This window comes from Zophobas morio, unplaced genomic scaffold, assembly GCF_036711695.1.
Source record: "Zophobas morio isolate AGI-343-1 ecotype UQ-CSIRO unplaced genomic scaffold, CSIRO_AGI_Zmor_V1 ptg000012l, whole genome shotgun sequence".
NCBI classification, from domain to species: domain Eukaryota; kingdom Metazoa; phylum Arthropoda; class Insecta; order Coleoptera; family Tenebrionidae; genus Zophobas; species Zophobas morio.
In genome coordinates this window covers 24,661,232-24,683,572 of record NW_026972117.1, presented here as the reverse complement: position 1 = coordinate 24,683,572, position 22,341 = coordinate 24,661,232, and the positions used below count along the sequence as shown (strand labels likewise).

General features: G+C 31.9%; 2 protein-coding genes across 4 annotated transcripts; both read right to left on the bottom strand.

Moving 5' to 3' along the window:
* Positions 1–2,077: 2,077 nt before the first annotated feature.
* LOC135128444 (zinc finger protein 785-like) lies at positions 2,078–3,386 on the bottom strand. The gene is made up of 3 exons (XM_064055354.1): positions 2,943–3,386; positions 2,634–2,880; positions 2,078–2,541 (listed from the first exon to the last, which is right to left on the bottom strand). Exons 1-3 carry the CDS (start codon positions 3,245–3,247, stop codon positions 2,359–2,361), a joined length of 735 nt encoding a protein of 244 aa, XP_063911424.1. The 5' UTR covers positions 3,248–3,386; the 3' UTR covers positions 2,078–2,358.
* A 4,410-nt stretch (positions 3,387–7,796) lies between these two features.
* LOC135128068 (protein SCAI) lies at positions 7,797–18,030 on the bottom strand. Of its 3 annotated transcripts, none has more exons than XM_064054882.1 (9): positions 17,694–18,030; positions 17,460–17,642; positions 17,311–17,412; positions 17,004–17,258; positions 16,719–16,952; positions 16,478–16,665; positions 9,657–9,887; positions 9,417–9,602; positions 7,797–9,194 (listed from the first exon to the last, which is right to left on the bottom strand). In XM_064054882.1, the coding sequence occupies exons 1-9, from the start codon at positions 17,789–17,791 to the stop codon at positions 8,914–8,916; spliced, it is 1,758 nt and encodes a 585-aa protein (XP_063910952.1). In that variant the 5' UTR covers positions 17,792–18,030; the 3' UTR covers positions 7,797–8,913. The 3 variants fall into 3 exon arrangements, with proteins under 3 accessions (XP_063910952.1, XP_063910953.1, XP_063910954.1); XM_064054883.1 differs by having other exon boundaries at positions 17,314–17,412; positions 17,694–18,028; XM_064054884.1 differs by having other exon boundaries at positions 9,041–9,285; positions 17,314–17,412; positions 17,694–18,029.
* Between the last annotated feature and the right edge of the window lie 4,311 nt (positions 18,031–22,341).

The following is a 22,341-nucleotide window of genomic DNA, read 5'->3' as shown; positions in this document are numbered from 1 at the left end:
AACCATTGCTTGATTTGTAATGGTATTTAATCTTTACTTGCATATATGCATTAAATTGCAAAAACATAGTTTTTGAAGTTTTGTTGTTTGTTTATGAGCAACTTTTTTACTTGTAATTAAGGCTTTAGTGCTTTTGATAACCTAGTGTGGAACAAATGTGTGTATTAAATACAAATCTTAATTAATGGTATTGTTACGATGTACGGTGTTCAAAAATCGGCGTGGGTAAAACTCAAAAATTTATTTCTTACTAACTCAGATTCACACGACTAATACAGCGATTATGTACAAAATAATTCCGGGACAACGTGACTGAATTCGTTCGCTGTACTCCTCGCTGACTGAATCAACTGATTAATAATCGTCCCCGCCGGAGGCCTTTATTTAAACCCATACTTTCGTTCTAGAAGTTCCGCAGTCGAGGTCTTTCTGGATTGCCCATCGCGATTTCCGCTTCCAGGCTTTTCTCCGGCCGCCATCACCGACAATGAGTCATCATCGCCGTATATACTAGAACCCGGGCCGAGTATGGGTTTCTTTCGTAACAATATAATTTCAATATCAAATAGAACTGAACTCAGACAGCAACAGAATTTTCTTTTTCACTCGGTGTAAGGTGAGATTTATAGAAAAAAAAGTCAAGTTAATTCTTGCTAGAGGTGAAAAATGGTAAAGATAATACTAAATGGGGCATTACAATACACGGTTAAGAAATCATGGAAATTTTACGTATATAAAACTCAAGGGAATATATTTTGAGCCTATCTGATACTCCAATATTAAGTAATAACCTTGACACAGGCCTGCTTGTAAGTGATAAAAATTTACACTGATGGAGTGGAAAGTGTTACCTTATCTAAAACAAGCCAATTTAAAAAATAATTACCAAGATTATTTTAGTTCCATTAAAGAGATACACAAAGGAGATTTTTCAAAATTTGAGGTTAATTAAGCGCTCCGAGTTGTGTGAGAATCAAGAAAGAATAATGATTGCAATAATATTTTATGGTTATTTCAAATACGATTCCGGAACAGGCACGTTCATAATTTTGTTAATTGTTTTTATTTTTCAACAATATTTAATTTTCTTATTGGTGATATTAGCATTGTTGATTGCCATAATATTGTCTATAATTTAATTTATTTATTTCTATTTTATTCATACGCCTCCTTACTTCTCGAGCATAAGGAAGTATTGTACTTGAGTCCATCTGGAAAATGACTACTTTCGTTGTCGTCTGTCTGTCGTCTGTCGTCGGTGATAGACAGATAATCTTCAAAACTATCGGACTGATTGTGGTTATGCTGTTCTTTAAATACATAATACTAGTCACGAAACATTAGCTTTGCATCTGGAGGATCAGAGGCCCGATCTCCCATATATCTATTTTTTTACACTCTGACTGGTTTATCTGTACTTTATGTATTTTATTTTATAATTTTCCGAAAAAGTTGAATTGGTTGGATTTCCGACGAATTTTTTATTTGTATGAGTACAAAACTTAGTCTTAGAATAGTGTATGGTTATTATGAGTAACACCTTATTTACATTTGCTTATACATACATGATGACTCAAAAAATTAATGAATGAGAATTTAGTTTACTGATTAAATCAAGAACGGTTCATCCAATTTTGTAGAAAATTATTGCTATTGTTAGTATTACACACCATGTATCCAAATTGATATTAAAAAAAATATGTACATGTCCTTGCTAGAATGTTAACGTCATCATGAAATATTGCAAAACTCACTTCAAACATGTGCACAGCATGTTAGATACGTGGATAAGTGGTACTGTTGAAATAACTTTCGACCAATTTTTATTTCACCTAAGTTATATAATGTAAACTAATTTCAGTTAATAGTTTAATTTGTGTTGACAATAGGAACCCAAAAATAGTAACACAAACCCCAATCATGCGCCGTTCTTTAAATTCTAGAAATAATCTTGTATTTTTTCAAAGAAAGTAAATCTGGGAAACAGTGCATAAGATTTTTCAGTTCCGCATGAAAATGGTGGATGCGCCAGGATATTAATTATGCATGACTAACAGAAATTGGTATGTCTGTGCCCATCATATTTATTTGATTATCATTTGATAACAAAGTAAACAATAAACAATATATGTTAAATGACGTTATTATATACTCTATTCACGTTCTAGGATTTAAACAAACCAACACTGCAAATTGTGTGGCAATTACATTATTAACGTCAAAATTTACAACACATACACGTATTTTATTTTTTAGATTGGTATTATTTATTCACAATTATTAGTTGGGTGGTTTATAATTTTTATATTGCAAGTCATTTTTCTTAGTTTTATTAGTTTAAGATTTTTAAATTTTTTATTAATTTAATTTTCTTGGAGATAGCACCATACTTCTAGGTGTAAAAGTATCACATGGTAAATCTTCTTTTTTGTGGACTCGTCTAACATGTGATCGTAGATTATCTCTTCTGGATGATCTATAACTGCAAAAAGGACACAAATGCGGTTTTTCGCCTGTGTGCATTCTTCGATGTTGTATTAGCTGAAAACAAGGGTTACAGTGGTTAAAATGTACTAGGTATCCAATAATTTTCTAGTTTTAATTTTTTTTATTGAAGTTTATTTTTATTTTACCTTTTTCAGTTGAAGGGTCTTAAATTTGCAAATATCACAACAAAAATGTTTATCTTGTTTATGTTTGGCCATATGAACAGAAAGTGTTTCTTCGTTGCGCCGATCTTTACCACATATAGGACAAGAAAGTAGATGGTTGTCTGAGGTCGAATTTTGGCATTCGCACCATCGTAGATGATGTAGGAAGGCTTTTTCTGTGGTACACGTGTATGGACATTGTGTGCATCTATATTCTTCTTTTGAATATCTGTACAATAAAAAAACCAAATAATAATAATAATTCGAAGGACGATATAGAATCAATCTAACCTTACTCTTTGAATAGATTTTTTCTGCGAAACTTTATCCTCTTTACTGGAATTAATTTCTTGATTATCCTCACTTTCATTAACCTCATCGTTTGTCAAATTATTATCGTCGTCTACTTCGTTCTCGTTTTCTTGAAGGGGTGTACTGCTTTCTGAGCTCACTGATGAATTAGTATCGCCCGATGTGACGTAGGGAGTAATTAACTGGATTCCATCAATTAAGGAATTTGGTTGGAAGCAGACCGTTGTAGGATTCAATAATAACTGGTTCCACAAAACCGAAAAATCCATTTTACACATAATCATTTTTAATGAGAACACATATTTGGTGTTAATTATTTTTATTCTTTAGACCATTTTCATTGTAGCACCGTTTCACCATGTTGAACATGTTTTCTTTCGTAGTTATTGTAGGTTTTATATTTCGAATAATATAAAATGTACATTATTGGATAAGACCAAATTACATTGAACAAGATGCAGCGGATACGGTCCATTTTATCCTACAGCATGAGCGTGTTTACAAATGTGTGAGTCAGGTTTAGACAATTGATAACATAAACAAAAAAACACAAGGGCGGTAATTTGAAATTATTGGCTGATATGATAATATGTTATTTACGGACGTATTTTGAGTAATTGTGTCAATTGTCACCACACTGTTAAAAGAACAAAAACTAGTGAAACTAGATATTTTTGGGAAATGATAAATCCAGTTGCTGATAGAACTGAATGAATAATAACGTTAAACTATTATAGCTAATTTTTAGTACTTAATTAAAATGTAGTCAGTTTTGACATTTTATTCTAGACATTCAGACTCTTGAAAAAAATCAAAATTGTGTAACAATAGTCCACAGTTTAACTTTGGAACTGTAAAACTGTATACCTTGAAGTATTTGTAAGGTACGTAAGGTTATCGTAAGCGTGCTAAATCGTTAATCAAAATGTATCCGTTAATTTCTCTTTCCTCAATTGATGACGTCATCTTATAATTTTGCCGAATAAATTCTATCTAAAATGTGAGTCTATAATTGTGGTTTATCTTTAGGTTAATCTAAATAACCTTAGACCAATTGTTTCTGTATTTTTGTGTAGATGATCCTTAACTCCCTTTTTATTAACTGATAAAATATTTTGTGTTTCAAAAATTATGGCGATGTGGGTTCTGGTGAGGGGATAGGTACATTGATATACAAACTGATTCGTGAAACTTGTAATATTGTAATTGAATCGATAATGTGTGTATTTATAATGTATTACAAGTTGTATCAATTAACTTGTCACATAAAAATAATGCAACACAGAACACAAGTTAACACTTATTTAAAATCTAAAATTAGGTAAAATGAAAAACATCAAACAGAAATTGTGCCATAATTCATTAGATGTTGTACGCAGTTACATTTAACAAAAAACAGCTATGTAATTGTGATGACTTTTAATGTAACTATTTTGAATGGCAATTAGGTCTCACGTTGTAAAATGAAGAATGGCACAAATCAAACACAAGTCAAAGGAATGAAAGTTTTTAAAATTAAAATGAAACCTGTATCTACATTTTGTAAGCTTTTAGCTTCTATAATTGGTATGTATTGTGTGAAATTTTATAGTAAAACAATAATAATTATGATATGGATTAGCAAAACTATCTATTAGTAGTTTTAAATACAAATTCACTTATTAAATTGTGAATCAATCATATGAACATTCGCACAGTTTTGTGCCATTGTAAATAAATTTTCGTAACTTGCATGATTTCTAGAATGAATATTTTAGCTTGATAACAAATTAACAGTTAAACGGCAACCTGCTTCAAAGTCAAATTAAGAAAAAATTATTTATTTCTAAACACCATGCAAGTGTAAATTTCTAACTTTCCTAATAAAGTTTTATAATTTTACATTTCAAGCAAATTGCATAATATGATATATTTGTTATTAAATAGGTAACCAGTACTAGTTATTTACAATACATGAACAGATGTAGTCATGTAAGGAAAATGTAGTTAAGTATGAATGTAACAACAAAATTTTGTTTGTGTATGGTTCGTGCCAACTACTTATTTATTACACATTTCATGATCTTATTATGTGTATTTTAATTTTGGTTTTACATGACAGTCTTCTTGCCTCATTTAAAAATGTAAGATCAGTCATGTTGCTGAATATCGCAAAAGAAGAATTACTAGTTGACAAGTCCGTAGTGAATAAGTTATAACTGGTACGAACCATTACATAAAAGTTCAACAACTTCATTTCATACTTTTCAGAAAAGCTAATTTATTTTTTAAGATGAGCAGTGTTAATAAGAGACATGGTGGTGGTTACAATGAAATCTATCTACTTTTTAATACAAATTGTACGTTTGTCAAATGGACACAGCTTTGGACGATTGTTTTCGATATAAATACTTTATACATAATTTTATACAACACAAGTAATTGTGTCAATTTAGATATCACTTCAGTTATAATACGTTGTAAGTTTTATAAATGTATATATTTGTTGTTTTGTATACAGGGTGATTATTAATATATGTTCAAAAATGCTTAGTTTTGAAGTTATAGGGTACTTAATAATAAAGTAAGATTTTTTGCACAATATAAAGTGGAATAAAACTGAAAATGATCTACATGACCTACATGTTTCTATCCTCCCCTGCATTGTAGACCGTAAGCTAGACGTTTTGAATTATTTTACATGCGACAAGATGCTATAACACGATTCCGTAATTAATCAACATTTTTAATGGGCCTTGTATAAATTAAATATTTAAAGTGACGCCCAAATGGAAAATTTGAATATCGAAGGGGACAAAACTGTAACACCCACTGAAGAAAATGTTGACGAGTTTCGAAATTGTATTCCTGCATCTTGTAAAACAATTCAAAACACTCGGTATTTTTGAACGTGTACCTGTTAATGCAGTGGAAAATAAAAGGATGTTGACGGTGGTTTATTCAATTTTAAATTGTTGCTTTGTAAAAAAATCTTAATTATTATGACACACCTTGTAACTTCTAACATGTAAATTCAATATTTTTGGGCATAAAAACTTTTCTTCTTCTTATTTTCATGTTAGGAAAACGTTTCTCAAGTTTTCCGCATATATTACGAATCATTCTGTATGTGTGTATATATACAGAATCAGCCACCAAGCGCTCCTCGATATCTCATTATCTATTAAAAATAGAAAAAAAGTTAAGGACTAAGGTTGTACGGTTCTAAAATTCACTAAAATTATTTTCAACTGTACAGAGTGTTCTGTTTTTAAGGTGTAACCCACAACTCAGTTTTGTTTTTAATTAAAAACCCTATTTATTTTTACCCTCTTCGTTTTAAGTTAGTTTTAACATACAGAGTTTTAAAAAAAATAGTTTGTTACAATTTTCAAATATCGATATTTCAGTTTTCTCATATAGAACACCTGTATTTTATTACTGCATCTGATTCCCTTTTTATTCTCTTTTAAACATTTAAAGTTCATAGTTATTTTAATTTTTTACTTTTTAAGCAACATACCGACATATTGAAAGAAAGAGAATAAAAATTAGTAATAATACAGATGTTGTTTTATTTGAAAAAAAAAACTGGATATTTAAAATTGTAACGTTCTAGAATTTTTTCTAAACACTGTGTCTATTAAAATTTACTCTCAGCTCTTAAAAATAACATTATTGCGATTTTTTTGTCAACCCTTCTAAAGTAAAAATATAGAGGGTGTTTTAATTGAACAAATTAAGGTGGTTGCCACGCCCCAAAAACAAAACATTCTCTATACTTGACAATAACTTCAGTCTTTGTTACTCAAAGAACGGTATAACTTCAGTCTCTGACTTTTTTCTATTTCTAAAAATAAATTAGACATCGAGAGCCGCACGCTGTGTGGCTCACCCTGTATGGTATAATATAATAATAATATATACAAATTCTAAATAAGCTTTAAATTATTTACTGACAAAGCCTGCACTGAAACTAAGAATTTTATTTATAAGTATAAAGTGTTGAAATTTAGAATACTTATGAATTATATACAGTATTGTCAAATATATAGTGCGCCAAAAAAATATTTACCTCATTTCATTCTAAAAATTCTAAATCGTACTACTTTTAGTAGAATCTAAGAATATGTACCACAGGATTTTTGAAAGATACATACTTACAAATGTTAAAAGTAAGATCTTTTGTAAATCTCCGTTAATTAGCAATTACCTACAGTCAGTTTATTTTCAACAATTTTGACAAAATTTCCTGTTTGACAGTTTGGTACTTTTTTTTTGTTTCGACTGCACATTAATGCAGTTGTGAAAAACACGCAAACCGTTGAAGTTATGTTAATTCTCAAAAGTCTGTTCTCTTAACTAACAAAAATCTTAGGAATTTGTTAATCTAGATGATAAAGGGTTCAGAGAAGCACCCCGAGGAAATAAACAAACTTTTGAGTCTATACTTGATCGATACGATTGTGCAAAAGTCACTGAGTCAAAGTCATGACGTTTAACTTCAAATTTTTCAGAGCCGTAGAGAAATAGGGTAAGAGTTTAAAAAGTACCGACATACGTTTTCTGAAGCACAGCCAACTGTGATCACGAATGACGCTGCTCAAAGAGCATTTTTTAATATGATTAGATTTTTTTGGCAACCCTTGTATTTAACAATTGCATATTTGTGGTTACATTGTTTTTGTCATATGTATCAATAAATAAATAAACTCGAAGGGTGACAGCGAAGATTTTAGGTGAAGTACAGTTATCATATATGCAAAAATTATCTAGCTACGCTGTACCAGACTTTCGATATAGTGTAGAGAAAAAACATTTAACGATTTTTAATGCTTATTTTTTCGTGAGCTCCTAGTGAAAGAGTTGTTATGAAATTAAATTTAAGATGATTACAAGATGAATTTCTGCAAAATGTTCGAACTTTCGGCGTACATTTTTTTTTTTGTAATTTTACAACCCTTTGCTAGAAGTCACCGCAAAGATGGATAAGTAGTGAAAATGTTCTCTCCTCCACACGCGTTCTTAGTCTTCATTGTGTGTTCTTCTTATAATGTCAGTTTAATATATTCCGCTATTTTTTTAACGAAATTAAATGTCCTTTTGAAGGCATTTTTAAAGTCTTGTCCATTTGACGTGCAACGAGTCCTTATGAATAAATTAGCTTTCCTGTTTTAATAAAACAACAAAAAAGAAAAAATGCACCACCAATTCGAATGGGTTAAAAGTATTGAAATTTGGACAACTACTTTTAATTTTTTTGTAAATATCTAAAGGAGTTAACTAGTCTAAGTTGTAAAAGAAGGAATAAATGGTAGATTTGATAATAACTAGATGCGAATAGCCAGATTTTCGATATAAAAAGCTTTTTGGCGTTTTGGTGGTACATTTTGCTTAGAGTAAGTGAGAAAAGTATTAGTCACGAATGTTTGTAGCGTCGTCTAATTCTCTAATTCATGCATTCAATAATTTTTTAATAAGTAATGCGTATCGTACACGGCACGAAAGGCGTATCAATCACTGTTGGTCACGGATTTAATAAGAGGAATAATATTATAATACAAGGATGTTGGGGAAAGTGGCGATGTTAAAACGTAGTAGTTTGAAGGTCCAACGTCGAGATAAGTAACGATTGCTCGACTAGTGAACGGATATTGAAAGACGTTGTGCTCTAACTTGAGCTATATTAATATCACCGTACTTAATTTACCTAAGTCCATAAAAGGTGTCCAAAAATACGATAATTTTAACCACGACGAAGTGAGACACAAAAACGTGTTCTTCACGTTGGTGATGGATTTATGCTTTCCTGATTTTCGAATAACTACTTGATGTGTTGTTAATACTGGGCAAATTTTACATTTCAAAAATCCATCGCGAACTATATAAAGAGTCCAAAAAAATCTTAAAGCTTCCATAATATTCCACAAAAAATGCGCGTTTGTAACCATAAACACAGCAGCGAAGGCGATCAGCAGTAAAAATTGAATAGGAGCTTTTCTCCGAGATGCGGCGAGTCCGTCCTCATGGGTCTGCCTCGAAGACGCTCTCCAGATGTCACTAAACCCCACACATGGCCATGAGGAGGAAGCCCTGGATCAGTCGATTTCATGGTTCTCCATGAAATGGGTGCGCACCTCGAGATGTGCCGCCAGATCCAACACGAGATGCTGCAGCGAAGGGTGCTCCAGAAGTTCCGCTTCAGGAAGCGGCGGCTGGCACCGAGGACGATACTGCCGACCCCTGAACGCCCTATGAAGGTGCAACACTACGTCACAGAATACGTAACGAAGCAGGAGCAGACGCAAGAAGTCGTCCCCGAAAAATTGCAGATAAGAGGAATCTACAAGACATACTTTTTACCATCAGTCACTTCATATCGACACAGCAACACCTAAAACTAGATCTACGTCTAACTACCTCTACTCTACCTCTAGGGAAGTCGAAAACAGCACAGTACTAAAACCAACATACCTTCGTCATACTCACCGACTCTTGATCTCGTGAAGAGACGCGATGCTTCCGTGACGAACCGGTCGACGAAGCTCTGGCACCGCTCCCAGTGGTGGATCGGGATGCTCGTTAAATTGCAACAGTAACAAAATGCGGTCAGCGGCGAATGGAGGAAAAGTGTGAACAGGGAGCCGTTGTGCTGTTGATCTGGAAAACAAAATTTGCTTGCTGTTTATTGGTGGGCTACCAGTCAACACGTACCTTGGAACGCAGGCGGTGTGTCTTGGGGTGACATTAACGTAACTAAAGGCTGTCCAAAATACCGGGGAATGTGTTGGAAAACGAAACTATTATCAGAATCAACGACAACAAATAACGGTCGCCTGGTGAACGGGTACAAGTCACCAGGGTAAAGGCAGTGAGCTTCCTTCTGTTTTTTGTGCTCTCCGTCTCTTTTGCTGCTAGTCAGCACTCCGCCAAGATCATATCCCACTGAAATAAAAGGAAGAGTTGCCATAAAATTGAAATACTGATTGAAAAACTCATAAAACTGATTTCGTTATATCGTTTATATCGAAGAAATAGATAGCCAAATAAGGGACAAAAAAAATGGAATAATTTTTGATCTACTAAATTTTTAAATTTGGTGGGAGGTCACATTTGAAATGGGATAGACTATTTTTTCCTTACATAACTTAACACCTGGCTAATTTAAATCGTCGATTTAGTCTAACTTACTTCAAGCCTTTACCATTATTTCCCAAGGTAGCTGTACTAGATATTAATTTTATACAAAAAATAAATCAAACTTTGAACGACGTCTTAAATCTTAATTTATATCTAAGTCTGCTTGGTTATTATTTTTCCACAATCACCATCGTTCACTTGGAGTTCTTTAATGGATTAATTAGATCTAAGATAATTTTAACCAAAGACATAACTTACTGTTGAACAGACTGCAATCTAACTTGGACAGTATAACAAAAATACAAGAAAAATATAATAACCAAGTGAAGAAATTTAAAAGCTCCCGACACCAATAAAAATGAACCCTTATAAATTCTGAAATTATTGGTTAAGATTCGCTGCGACGGTCGACGCCCTATCCCTATCTTCGCGCGAATTGAGCTGATTCCTACATCAACTGTGTTTTGACTACGAGCTGATGATCTTGAAATGACTAAATTGATTATCATTAGACATAGCTAAGAACCATATCGATTAAACTAGCTTTCAAATAAAACAAAAACAAAATAAAACCTTGTTGAAATCGGTTCATCCTCTTGAGAGCTACGGTGCCACAGATAAATACAAGCAGCTTTAAAGCTATTATAAACCCTTATTGTATCATCTGGTGTTAAAAATTCTAAGGCACAGAGCTTTAAAAAAATGTACGCACTGAAAATCTCGTCTAGTCTGCAGTGATGACGCTCCAGAAGCATATTCATCTCTATTTCTTTTTCTGGGTATCTTCTGTCTACTTATTTTGAGTGAGACAAATTTTAAAACATTTCTTTTACTTAGTACAAAGGCAGAAAAAGTCATTTCACTAAGTTGACGCTATAAAAAAAAAGTAAGACGGACAAAACAAAACTAAGAAAATAGAATTAGAATGGTACCATTTGTATTATAAATATTTACTATTAATTTTTACACTCCAGGAAATGACTATTAATAGTTAGCAGAAGAAATTTTAACAGAAGGGGTCCCAGGTTGGAATTCTGGGGTACACTGGACGTATTAAACGCGAAAAAATTGGAACCATTATAAAATTAGTTAATAATTCCATCGGTTAGTCAGATGTGACCATATTAGTTTAATGAATAAAGAAGGGAGTTGAAAACTCTCAAGTTTAAAAAATAGCAGCTCATGTAGGAAAAAATTAGAAGCATGAGAAAAATTAGTGCATGAAACTTAATTTGTCCTGGATTATCAAGTGGTTTGTTGAAATCTTGCTATACAGGGTGTCTGGAAAATGGCGGATTCACTCTTCAGTACACTATTTAATAAGAAATTTATAAATTACAAACAAAAATAAAACCAACAAAAGAAAAATCCACTAAAGCATAACCAACTGAACACTAGACAAGATGTTCAAAATTCGTGCCTTGTGCATATAAGTAAGCTCGTAATGTTTCCAAATTTTCATCAGTTTTAGTTACACTGATTTTGGCAAATAAGATACCCTCTAATAAGAAAAGAGAGGATGAGTGGGGCTAGTACCTGCTAAGATAAGAGTGATTTTGGCAAATGAGTTACCATCTAAGAAAAGAGAGGGCAGGTGGGCGGGGCTACTAAAATAAAATTGATTTTGTCAAATGAGATACCCTCTAAGAAAAGAGAGGGTGGGTGGGCGGGGCTAGTAGCTGCTAAGATAACACTGATTTCGGCAAATGAGATCCCTCTAAGAAAATAGAGGGCGGGTGCGCGGAGTTAGTACCTGCTAAATTAAGATCGATTTTGGCAAATGACATATCCTATAAGAAAAGGGCGGGCGGCTGGGACTAGTATTTGCTAAGATAAGACTGATTTTAGCAAATGACGTATTCTCTAAAAAATTTAATTAAATTATGATAAGAAAAGACACTAGAGGCTCCAAAGCACTTTCAAATTCTTTCCAAACAGGAATACCTAGAACCACAAGATTGCTTAAAATTTTTCAAAAAAATTAACGCAAAAACAGGTCAGGTCAGAATTTTCCAAAAACAGAACACCAAAGTCCCTCAAAATTGTCGAATTAAAAAAAAAACCCTGGTAGCCTATTTGCCAGATTCGTTATTGTCGATCTCTCTGTCATGACCATGACATAACATAACGATAGTCTATAATGAAAAATTTCGGAATTAAATCATCTCTAACTGTAAATTTAGTGAGTGGTTTAGACATTAGTGGTAGTACTTATTTAAATTTGGTAAGATATTGAATTAATTGCAAACAATGAAAAATTGATTGTCGAAGTTTCGTTTAGAATGCATATAATCATGAATCGTGAAAAATGTTTACACTGTGTATTCCGTATAATAAAAATAAGGCCACGTCGAGTGAAGCAGGGTACTGAAGCAAGAATTTGTAACTCTACGAAATTTTACCTCGACACATTTTTATTCATTGTACTACTGAAATCTGTCTGGAGTACGACACAGACGACAGACAGACAAACAGGCAGACAGACAGACAGATAATCTCGGAAACTAATCGATTGTTGTCAAATTTTAAATGTATGTTAGGAATAGATGTAAAACGCTAACCAAAATTGTCTGATCATTCCCATCAACAATGGAATGACGTCATTTCCAAAGTCTCACGACGCCATGACCACCGGGAACCGTCGTGACGTGAAATTCATGTTCAAAAATTCAAGTAATCTGAACATCTTCAAAGCTCTCCCAACTGAAAATTTTAGTTTATATCATCTACAGTGATTCACAGTACCATTGTTGGAGGGAAGGTCAAAATAACTCAGCATTTAAAGGGTAGGTTAAAAGTCGGCTAAAAAAATTTGCTTAGAGATTGTTTAAGATATTATGTACTTTTAGCCCACCCATTAAATCATATTTTATCCACAAGCGTGCAGTGTGATACACGAGTTTATCATGACTGAAAAAAGTTGCGTTATTCGCGTGTGCCATACATTTTTTTTTCAATAATTACTCAATTACTTTAATTTAAAATAATTTAAAATTTATGTTTATAGCAACATAATTTGCTTAAACATGACGATAATTCTTATAATAACATTCTTGTACTAGAATGTATCTTTTAAGAAACTACGGCAGTAGTTTTAAATTTATTAAATGTCTATCTAAATTATGTTCCTACAAAAAAAATTAGAGCTCTCGGTTCATTTTGTTACTAGTGTGAGTGAGGTACCCCAGTTAAAACTCCGCAGCCTTATATCTTGAGAACGGGTATAGATATTGCAAATCTGCAAACGCCATTGTTTTTAGCTCGAAGGGGAACTCTTAATTTGGTACATTGCAAATATGACGCACATATGGCGTGGGCTTTGTGACACAGACGTATATTTTTTTAAATTGCAATGTACATTTTTTAAGGGATTTTGATAAACCATTAAATTGCGATTACAGTTATATATTATTAAAAATTGGTCGAAGGCTATTTCGACCGAACTTACTTCGCCCTTGAAGTATAATCCGACAAATCCAGCTCTCTAAAAAAATTACAAAATTTGATTTTACGATTTTCGTTTTGAAATAACCGTTGTAAAGTAAAAACCAACGACAGCTCGTGCGCCGTACGGACAATGTAAAATATATTTAAAGCACATAACTAACAGGATAAAATGTCCTTCAGCACTAGGTACTAGCAATCTGAAGCTCAAGTGTTTATTTATGTTTATACATCGAAAGAATGTTACGTAGAAATTAGTTTGATTTGCATGAGTTTGTTTTCTCAAAACAGAGAACTAAAATTATTAATTAAACTACTACAATCGAACAAAATATTCTGAATATTATAATTCTTATTTTATCATTATTATATAAACACGTGCGTATTCTTATATTTTCGAGAAAATGGGGTGATTCGTTCTTAATTTGACCAATAAAAACTTTATTATGACGTCATAAATATAGGTAATACAGAATGTGAGAGAAAAAGAAAAACAGCGAATACACGAAAGGCCAAGCTTGGAATCGAACGCGCGACGTCCGGTTCCCATCCCGCAGCCTTAATAAGTATTATACCGTGCACCACACTTACAGGGGTATATTGTTGTATAACAGTTAAATCAAATAAACACAGAATTCTTTGAAATAACGTCATCAAATTGTTGGTGGGGATGATCAGCAAAATTTTGGTTAGCATTTAACCATCTACATGATATTTATAATATACATACAAAATTTGACAACAATCAAATTTTTTAATCAGGAACTACAAAACCGAATGCTTTGAAATCTTGGAGATGTTTTTTATCATCAACCTGGTAAATTTTTGATCAAAATGTATTTGCTCATCCCCCATAAAAAATTGATGACGCCATCCAAAAATTTTGCTGAAAAAATCCTATCTTAAATGTGCAAAGTATGATGAGTCTATACTTGTGATTTTATCACTGCATTAATATTTTTTAGATTTGCTTATACGGGGTGTCTGAAAAAATTAATCACTGAGTCACTTTATTTTATTGATTAAATCAAGGATTGCAAAACTGAATACTTTGAAATCTTGACGTTTTGAAGTTATTGTAAGCATGCATCGATAATGCCAACGTGGTTGGCGAAACGCGTCTATATTGTGTTTTCGGTGTTGTGGAAATACACGTTCTATAAAATACAAAATGTTTGAAAAATTATACAATTTAATTTTGCAAATTTTATTTTTACTTCCTGAGCGTAAGCAAAGAAAGTATTGTAATCAAGTTTATCGGGGGGGCGACTGGCTAATTTTATGTTTTCTCGACATTTCATGGCCCATAGAGCATGAAAAATTAGGTCTCGTGGCTCAGTCTGTGTACAGTCTGTTCAGATTTTTATTAGGCAGATAATCTCCAAAACTACCGGACCGATTGTCTTTTATTTATATGTATGTTAAGAATATCGTGTAGATGGTAAAATTCTAACCAAAATTTGGCCAATCTACCTATCAATGTCATGACATCTCAAAAATGTTTATAATAAATTTTCTAAAATACCTTACTCTTGTGTTTGTTTTATTGAATACAAATTCGCAAAATCAAATGTTTTAATTTTTCGAAGAAGCGGAATTGTGGCATTGCACTTCGGGGCGAGGGAAGTCCTGTCGAAATAACTTTCGACCAATTTTTTTTTATTTTCAACCGCAAATGAAATACATATCTAATAAGTGTTGTATTTCAACTATACAGTATAAATCAGAAGATCGTAAAAGAAAAGTAGTTCACAAGCCTTTTAAAACAATTTTAGTTAAAAACAGAAAAAAAAACAAAAATTAGTGTGACTTAGTTATCTATGCCAAAATTATATTATAATATGGTTCACTTTCATGTGGTGTGTGGTTTTGGGTATAAGGTGCGTATAGTTAAATGGTTCACAAAGTATTTATGGTAAAAAAAAATCTTTTAAGATATCACCTTTAATTAGAACTTTTGTATTTAAAAACATTTTTGGCGCATATTGCAACCTGCATTCAACAAAAAAATCCTCAAGTTAGCACTTCATACAATATTATTTTGTTCAAACAAAGTAAATTCTGCCATTTTCAGCAAAATGTCAAAAATTGCTGTAAAAACCCTCTGGAAGTTTTAGAATATTGCAACAATTTTAGGAGAGATTTAACATGACGATCTGGACTAGATAATTTTTCTGAATTGTAAATTAAAAAAATATGATTTCAACATAACTTCCCTCGCCCCCGAAATACAATAAAATAAATCTTGTTCTTTAGAAATATTGTAAAATTTGATTATGCGAATTTTTTTAATTTTTTTATGAGAACCCTTATAAGTGAAAGTAAAGATATGTTTCAAATGAGTTTTCCCTTAACAAAATTTTGTGATGTCGTCATCAACATTTTGGGAAAGACACGTATATCACTTTGGATGGGTCCCAAATTTCCGGGAAAATGGAGTGAACCGTTTCCGATTTAATCAATAAAATAAATTGACTCATCCATTATTTTTTATGAGTCACCATGTATAAGAAATTCGGGCGATGGACTCGAGTACTATATGTACTTCCTTAGCTTACGCTGGGAAGTAAAAAGAAACTACTTAGTGGTATTTCGTCGGTATGAAACATATTCATTGAAAAATGAGTTCTTTAGGGTTCATTAATGTTATAATTTCATTAAGACTTAATGCAGAAGAAATTTTAGTATAACTTTGCTGTCAGGTATGCAATTAAAGTCGTATGTATAATTAAACAATCGTACATCGATTACCAACTTGAGGAGGTTTTATATAGATTGCAGGTCACAATTCATTATAATATTTTTTCAAGGAAATTAATATATTTAAATGAGTTTAATGCGACTGTGCAGCGGTATCAATTTCTAATGCATTTGCATTTTTTTAAATACGAAATAAAGTTTGAATATGTAAGTATGTGTGAGTTTTCTTATTACTATAATCTGAAACTTACTGTCTTCCGGATGCTTGGTAGTCGAAAAACAACCATCTGAAGATAAATAAAGTAAAAGTGCTCCATTAGCTGGCAATTCTTTAAAACCACTAGCCAAAAATACCAGTACTTGACTCAACGTTGGTTTATACAAGAGATACTTGTGAGGATTTTCACGCCGTAATGGTCTTTCCCCATTCTCAATGTAACTGAAAACAAAAATCGATAACAATTTAATCGACTTTGATTCCAAAAGTGGTACCCTTTCTGCCCAGGTACACCGTAAGGAACACGTCCTGGTGCTGGAGAAGCATCATAAATATGATTGTAATCTTCCTGAGGTTCCCTTTCGAGGGTTTGAATCATGCGGAACATGTCCATTGTTAATTCGGAAAACTTGACTTGTTCAGAAGCACTACCGACGATCAAAATTTCTTGCAGTGTTAAATTCATAAATTGCGATTTTTCTACTGGAGGTGTGGTTAGTGGGCTTAGTCTGGAAAAAGAATAGTGAAAACGTGCTCTTTTTAGCATCAATTTTCTTTACCTGTGTGATAAAACGATGGGATTGGTATCGGCATGGAGAACCGTGACTAAAGAATCCGCAGTGATAAAACCTTTGATTTCCTCGAGGACAAGACTCCATTCTATTTGGTCGTCGGGTTCGTAGGTACTCGTGTAATCAGCAATGTGTCGATCTAATTCTACTATAAGTTCACGAACTAGTTTCATTCGACGTAGTAAAAGGCAAACAACGATGAAGCGCGCGTAATATCTTAGTTTCTTCACCATGAGCTCGGACCTTAAATTAAAAATTAAAATGAGAAGACTCTCCCTTCCGTTTTACTATAAACCACCTGTCCTCTTTCGCGGCTCGAGAGTAGTAAGCGCGCCCTCTAATAGCAGCATAGAAGGAGTAAGCCTCGTTTAAGTAATTAGTCTCGCTGGTCCTCAAACTAAACAATTTTTTTTATAAAAAGGTCCCTTTGAATGATGAACTTACTAGTAATGGTAGTAAAGTTGTCCAATTTTAGATGCAATCTCTCCAATTTGCCAGCGTTTCAGCCCATACTTTGTATCTAAAATTTGACGGTGCTGCTGTTGAAATTTCCATAATTTCGTGTAGATGTCGAACGTTCTTCCAAAATAAGCTTGCCATTGTTTATGGCCGTATTGTGGAAGATCACTGAAGGCCACTTTTATTAATAGATGAAGAGATAATGTGATTAATACATACCGTAACCCATTGAACAGTTGTTTTGATTTTTCCAAAAGATGACAAAATTCCATTACCACTTTTCGTTCGTGTTCATCCATATTCGCCATGCCGACCATGATTTCTTCGTTTCAGAGTACCATGTTTTGAGATTTTACTGGATTCTTGAGTAATGGGTAAGAACGACGGTCGTCGTCGAAAAATCGAACAGCAGACATCATGCCCGACGCCAGCGCCGAGACGGCAAATTTCTCGGCGGACGGCAATTTCAAATCGAACTTTTTGCGCTTTTTTAAACAAGCTTAATGGAGGTAGGTGCAGTAACTACACTTATTTACAAAAAAGTATTTTATTATAACCAAAAATGAGGGGGTGGATTGAGATTTACATAAACTGCCATCTGTTGTCTCGGCCGTTCCCATGCGTAAGCTTGATATAAAAATCAATAAGAACGTGGTGAATTATGCGAGGGGGTGAAATTTTGGCGGTTTAGACCGTACACAAACCACAGCTGTAAAGAAGACACACCCCGGTAGGTTTCTTTTTTTAGAAGTTGGGAAAATTGACCAGAGATAGGATTTGTGGATATGAAGTTTTTTGAGAAGAAACACTTCTTGCGATATTTTCTTTATCGTTGAAATAATAATAATAAAAAACTAATTTTGAAAATGAAAAAAGGGGCTTCACAGAAACATTTTAATAAACGAAAGTAAAATTTTAACAAAAATGGAAACTGATGTATGTACTTCAGAAATCCAGCATGTTTTTTTTTTAATAAAATAATAGCAATGTTTCAAAATATTCTATAAAAGCATTACTTATTAGTAAAAAATATTTCACTTATGAAGCAGATTCAGAGGAAGCAAATACAATAATATTAATATTATTAATAAGTGTTTTAATGTGTATACTTGTTTGTAGTGATATTGTTTAATAGTGTTAATTACTTAGTAACAAAATACATATAAAGTAGCAAATACAAAGAAAAAAATATTAAATTAAATTTTTTTCTGATGCTTGATATTACAAGTTAACTCTTAATTTGGCTGTTCAATTAAAAAAAAATATATAATTTAGACATAATTTAAAAGTACACTGTCTAAAACAACAAAATCTAAGAATAAATCAAAAGAAAACAGCAACTCTTTCTAAATTCTAAAAAAAATTTAAATACCTATGAGAAATAACATGTAATTTTCTAATTAACTGCAACAAGAAGAATCTATAAATACAGGTGTCCCAGGTAAAACTGGAAATGAAATTTCTCTCAATATAATCTCACTTCTCTTTTATTTTTTCGATCAGTTTCTCCGTTTGAAAATGTTTGGTTTTACATTATTTTGCAGTATTTATTGGTAGTTCTGCAAATAATTAAAGTAGAAAGTATTTCTTATTTAATAATATCTAAGACATGTTGATGTTGAAACTGAAAAAACTGAAAATATAGTCTTGGAAATACTTAAAAAATATACTCTATGCCCCATATTTACTCCCCTAAAATATTGTACATATCACATTCTATTTGAAAGAAGATATGCTATTTCCGGGAAAACCATAGGATATAACGCTTTAGTGATTTGGTGCTTAATTTAGCATTCCAGATTTCAGACTTATACATTTTCAGATAATACTTGAGTTATTACTTATTAGTGTAGAATAGGTAAAATGAAACGTCACCATTTCAATTTTTTTAAAGTTTATTAAATGAAATATCTTACATATCAAGTTCTACATCATTGAATTTAAAATTTAAAAAAATTATGTTCTATTCTCTCTGAAAATACAGATTTGATTGATGTCATTTAAAAAAAAAACAGGTCTTTGAATACTATTCGTATGTTTAATTAGTAGATTCTCTTGTGTTAATAAACTCTTTTAAATTTGATATTTATAACTTTTCAACTTGTCACTATTGGGTTAGTATAAAGTCTGGGAACGATTGAATAACTTTGTTATTTGAAAAGCTTTTTTTTGAAATTTGGTTAGTGTGGATAGTTAAACATTTTTCCTTTTTTTTTATCGCTTTTGGTTTTATTCTGCTTCAGAAAATGTCAAAAAAATCTGGGTGTTCCCATTAAAAAACAAGTAGGCGGCCCTGTGTTGTCAAACCGAGAGCGGTGAGAAAAGGAAAAATGTTGTAATCAAGTCGCCATGTTTAATTAATATATCCAAAGCAAATTTCAGAAAAAAAACTTTTCAAATAACAAAATTATTCCACCGTTGCTGGACTTTATACTAACCCTGTATAATATATGTACAGTCTTTTATTAAAAAAAAAACCTTTTTTGCAACCTCAGTATTTGTTGTTTTTAGTCTTATAAATTTTGCAATCTTTAAAAATGTATATTTCTGTTGTCATAATTCAGTTCTGTAGAAACTGAGAATGAATACCTACTTCAGACCAAAGTTGTACAGTTCTTTGAGGACTATATTTTAAATTAGTTTTAACTATACAAGTGTATATATCTTGATTGTTCTCTTTTTGGGTTTTACAACCACAGTTTATTTTTCAAATTCCGATGCAACGTTGCCACATTATTTCAATTTTCTCCAAATTTTTTAGCTAGGAAAGGTTTACAAAAAAATGCAGTGGGGTTATTTTTAAATTATGTGTTACAGTAGTTTGCGAAGTGCCAACTAAAGGCACGCGCTTTATTGTGCTATAAATAAAATTGAATCTTCATACACAGAGTGTTTATAAAAAATTAAATGTTACATTTTCCAAATACCGATATTTCAGTTTTTTTTTTTTCAAATAGACACTCTGTATTGTATTATTACATCTTATTCTACTTTATTTTCTTTCTTTTCTATTAAGTATTTTCTATATTTAAAGTTGATAGCAATTTTTTACACATTGAAGAATGAGAACTACATAAAAATGAAGTAAGAGTAAAAGTAAAGTTTTGGATTTCATATAAAACCTGTTGTAACACAGATTTTAAGAGTAACCCTGTTGCAGTTTTTTTTGTAAACCGTTCCATTGCCAAAAAATTGAAGAAAATTTAAATAACGTAGCAACATCATACTCAAATTTTAAAAACAAACTGTTGTTGTTAAGCCTAGGAAGAGGGTAATGAGAATATGCAAATACATACACAACGCTGTTCTATTAAAATTTAAATATTTTGAATTAAAATTTTCCATTTTTTTTGTTTTTATTGCAGTTAAATACAGTGATTGAAAAAAAAAGTGATCTTTTTTTAACATCTGGATTGAAACTGGGGAATGAAGGGTCACTATCCAGGTTCCTTATGAGATTATGTGTTTCATAATGTTCTAATTCCAATTTCAGGCTTTTTTAATGACTTTTTTATTAATCCGGTGGCATTTTACTTTAATGTAATCAATAGTGTTTCACTTGTTGCTGTATGAGAAAACTAGTTTGCTGTATAAATAAGTATTAGATCATCGTTTTACATCATTTTGCTCAAAACTGATGAAATGAAAATATACAAAGGAAAGGTGCAGATGTCCAAATAGTACTTACTTCTTTTGAAAACGGTATCATTTGCACCAAGGTAAATTGATTAACCTCACATGAGTATTAACGACAACGAAAAGCAAACGGATAAAATTTACAGCTTAAAAGAAGGCTCACCAGATTCTCTGAAAACATATATTTACACTTAGAAACCAGATGCGAAAATTGTTTATTTTTCTATGTGTTGTGGGAAAAGATTAATAAAGCAATAAACACTTCGTTAAGAAATTATAATTATTTAAGCGATAAATTTTTTCTATTAGAAAAGTGTCGGGAATTTACAAAGTTGTGCGAATATTGAAGACATAATTCACATTCAGTAAAAAAAAATTAATTTCACATAGATATGTGTTTCCATCATGTCACCTTTCGATTTTCTCCTGATTAAAAAAAAATTGCTTAGGGTTAGAAGTGACGGGTATAGACCGCATATTCTTTATAGATTGACAAACTCGAATATGAATTGTGTTTTTGAACAACTTTGTGTCTTTAAGAAAAAGTCCACGTTCTTTAAAAATTTCGCTGTGTGTTTTATTTAGAAATATCCGTGCATTAATATAGGAATTTAAAACGTATCTAAGTTAAGTGTATTTAAAACTTGTGCACATGTGCAGTAATAGCTAGAGCGATTATACAAATTTTTGCTTATTCTCTTCAGAATTGTTTATTATTGTGAATTCAGACCAACATAATGTTGGCACCAAGTCTTGTAGCATACTATTGCTAAAGCTGAGTCTGCTACTTGGACAGTTCACACAATAGTTTGGCCCTGACATTAATTGTCAACGTCCGTTTCACTACTTGATGAGCTTCCGTTAACTTTTGTATTATGGGTTGCCTCAAAAACCTAAAGCCAGCGAATGGCAGGGATAATCAAGGATGATCACAAGTTTAATCCTACTTAATATTTAAGGAAAATATTAATTATTATTAGGAAATATATCTTTCAGGGATAAGACAAACAAAAACATGATATGTAATTATTAAAAAAATTATTGAAAGACAACGAAAGGCAATAATTATTGTTTTTTCTGGTGGCACTGAAAGAAAAAAAAATACTTGTAAGACTGTAAAGATACTAAGACTGCTATAGGTTATCAAATGTTATAAACCTCATTTCATGGTAGTTTCTTAAATAGAAATACACAAAAAAATATTGAACGTTAACAACTTTTTTATAAAAAA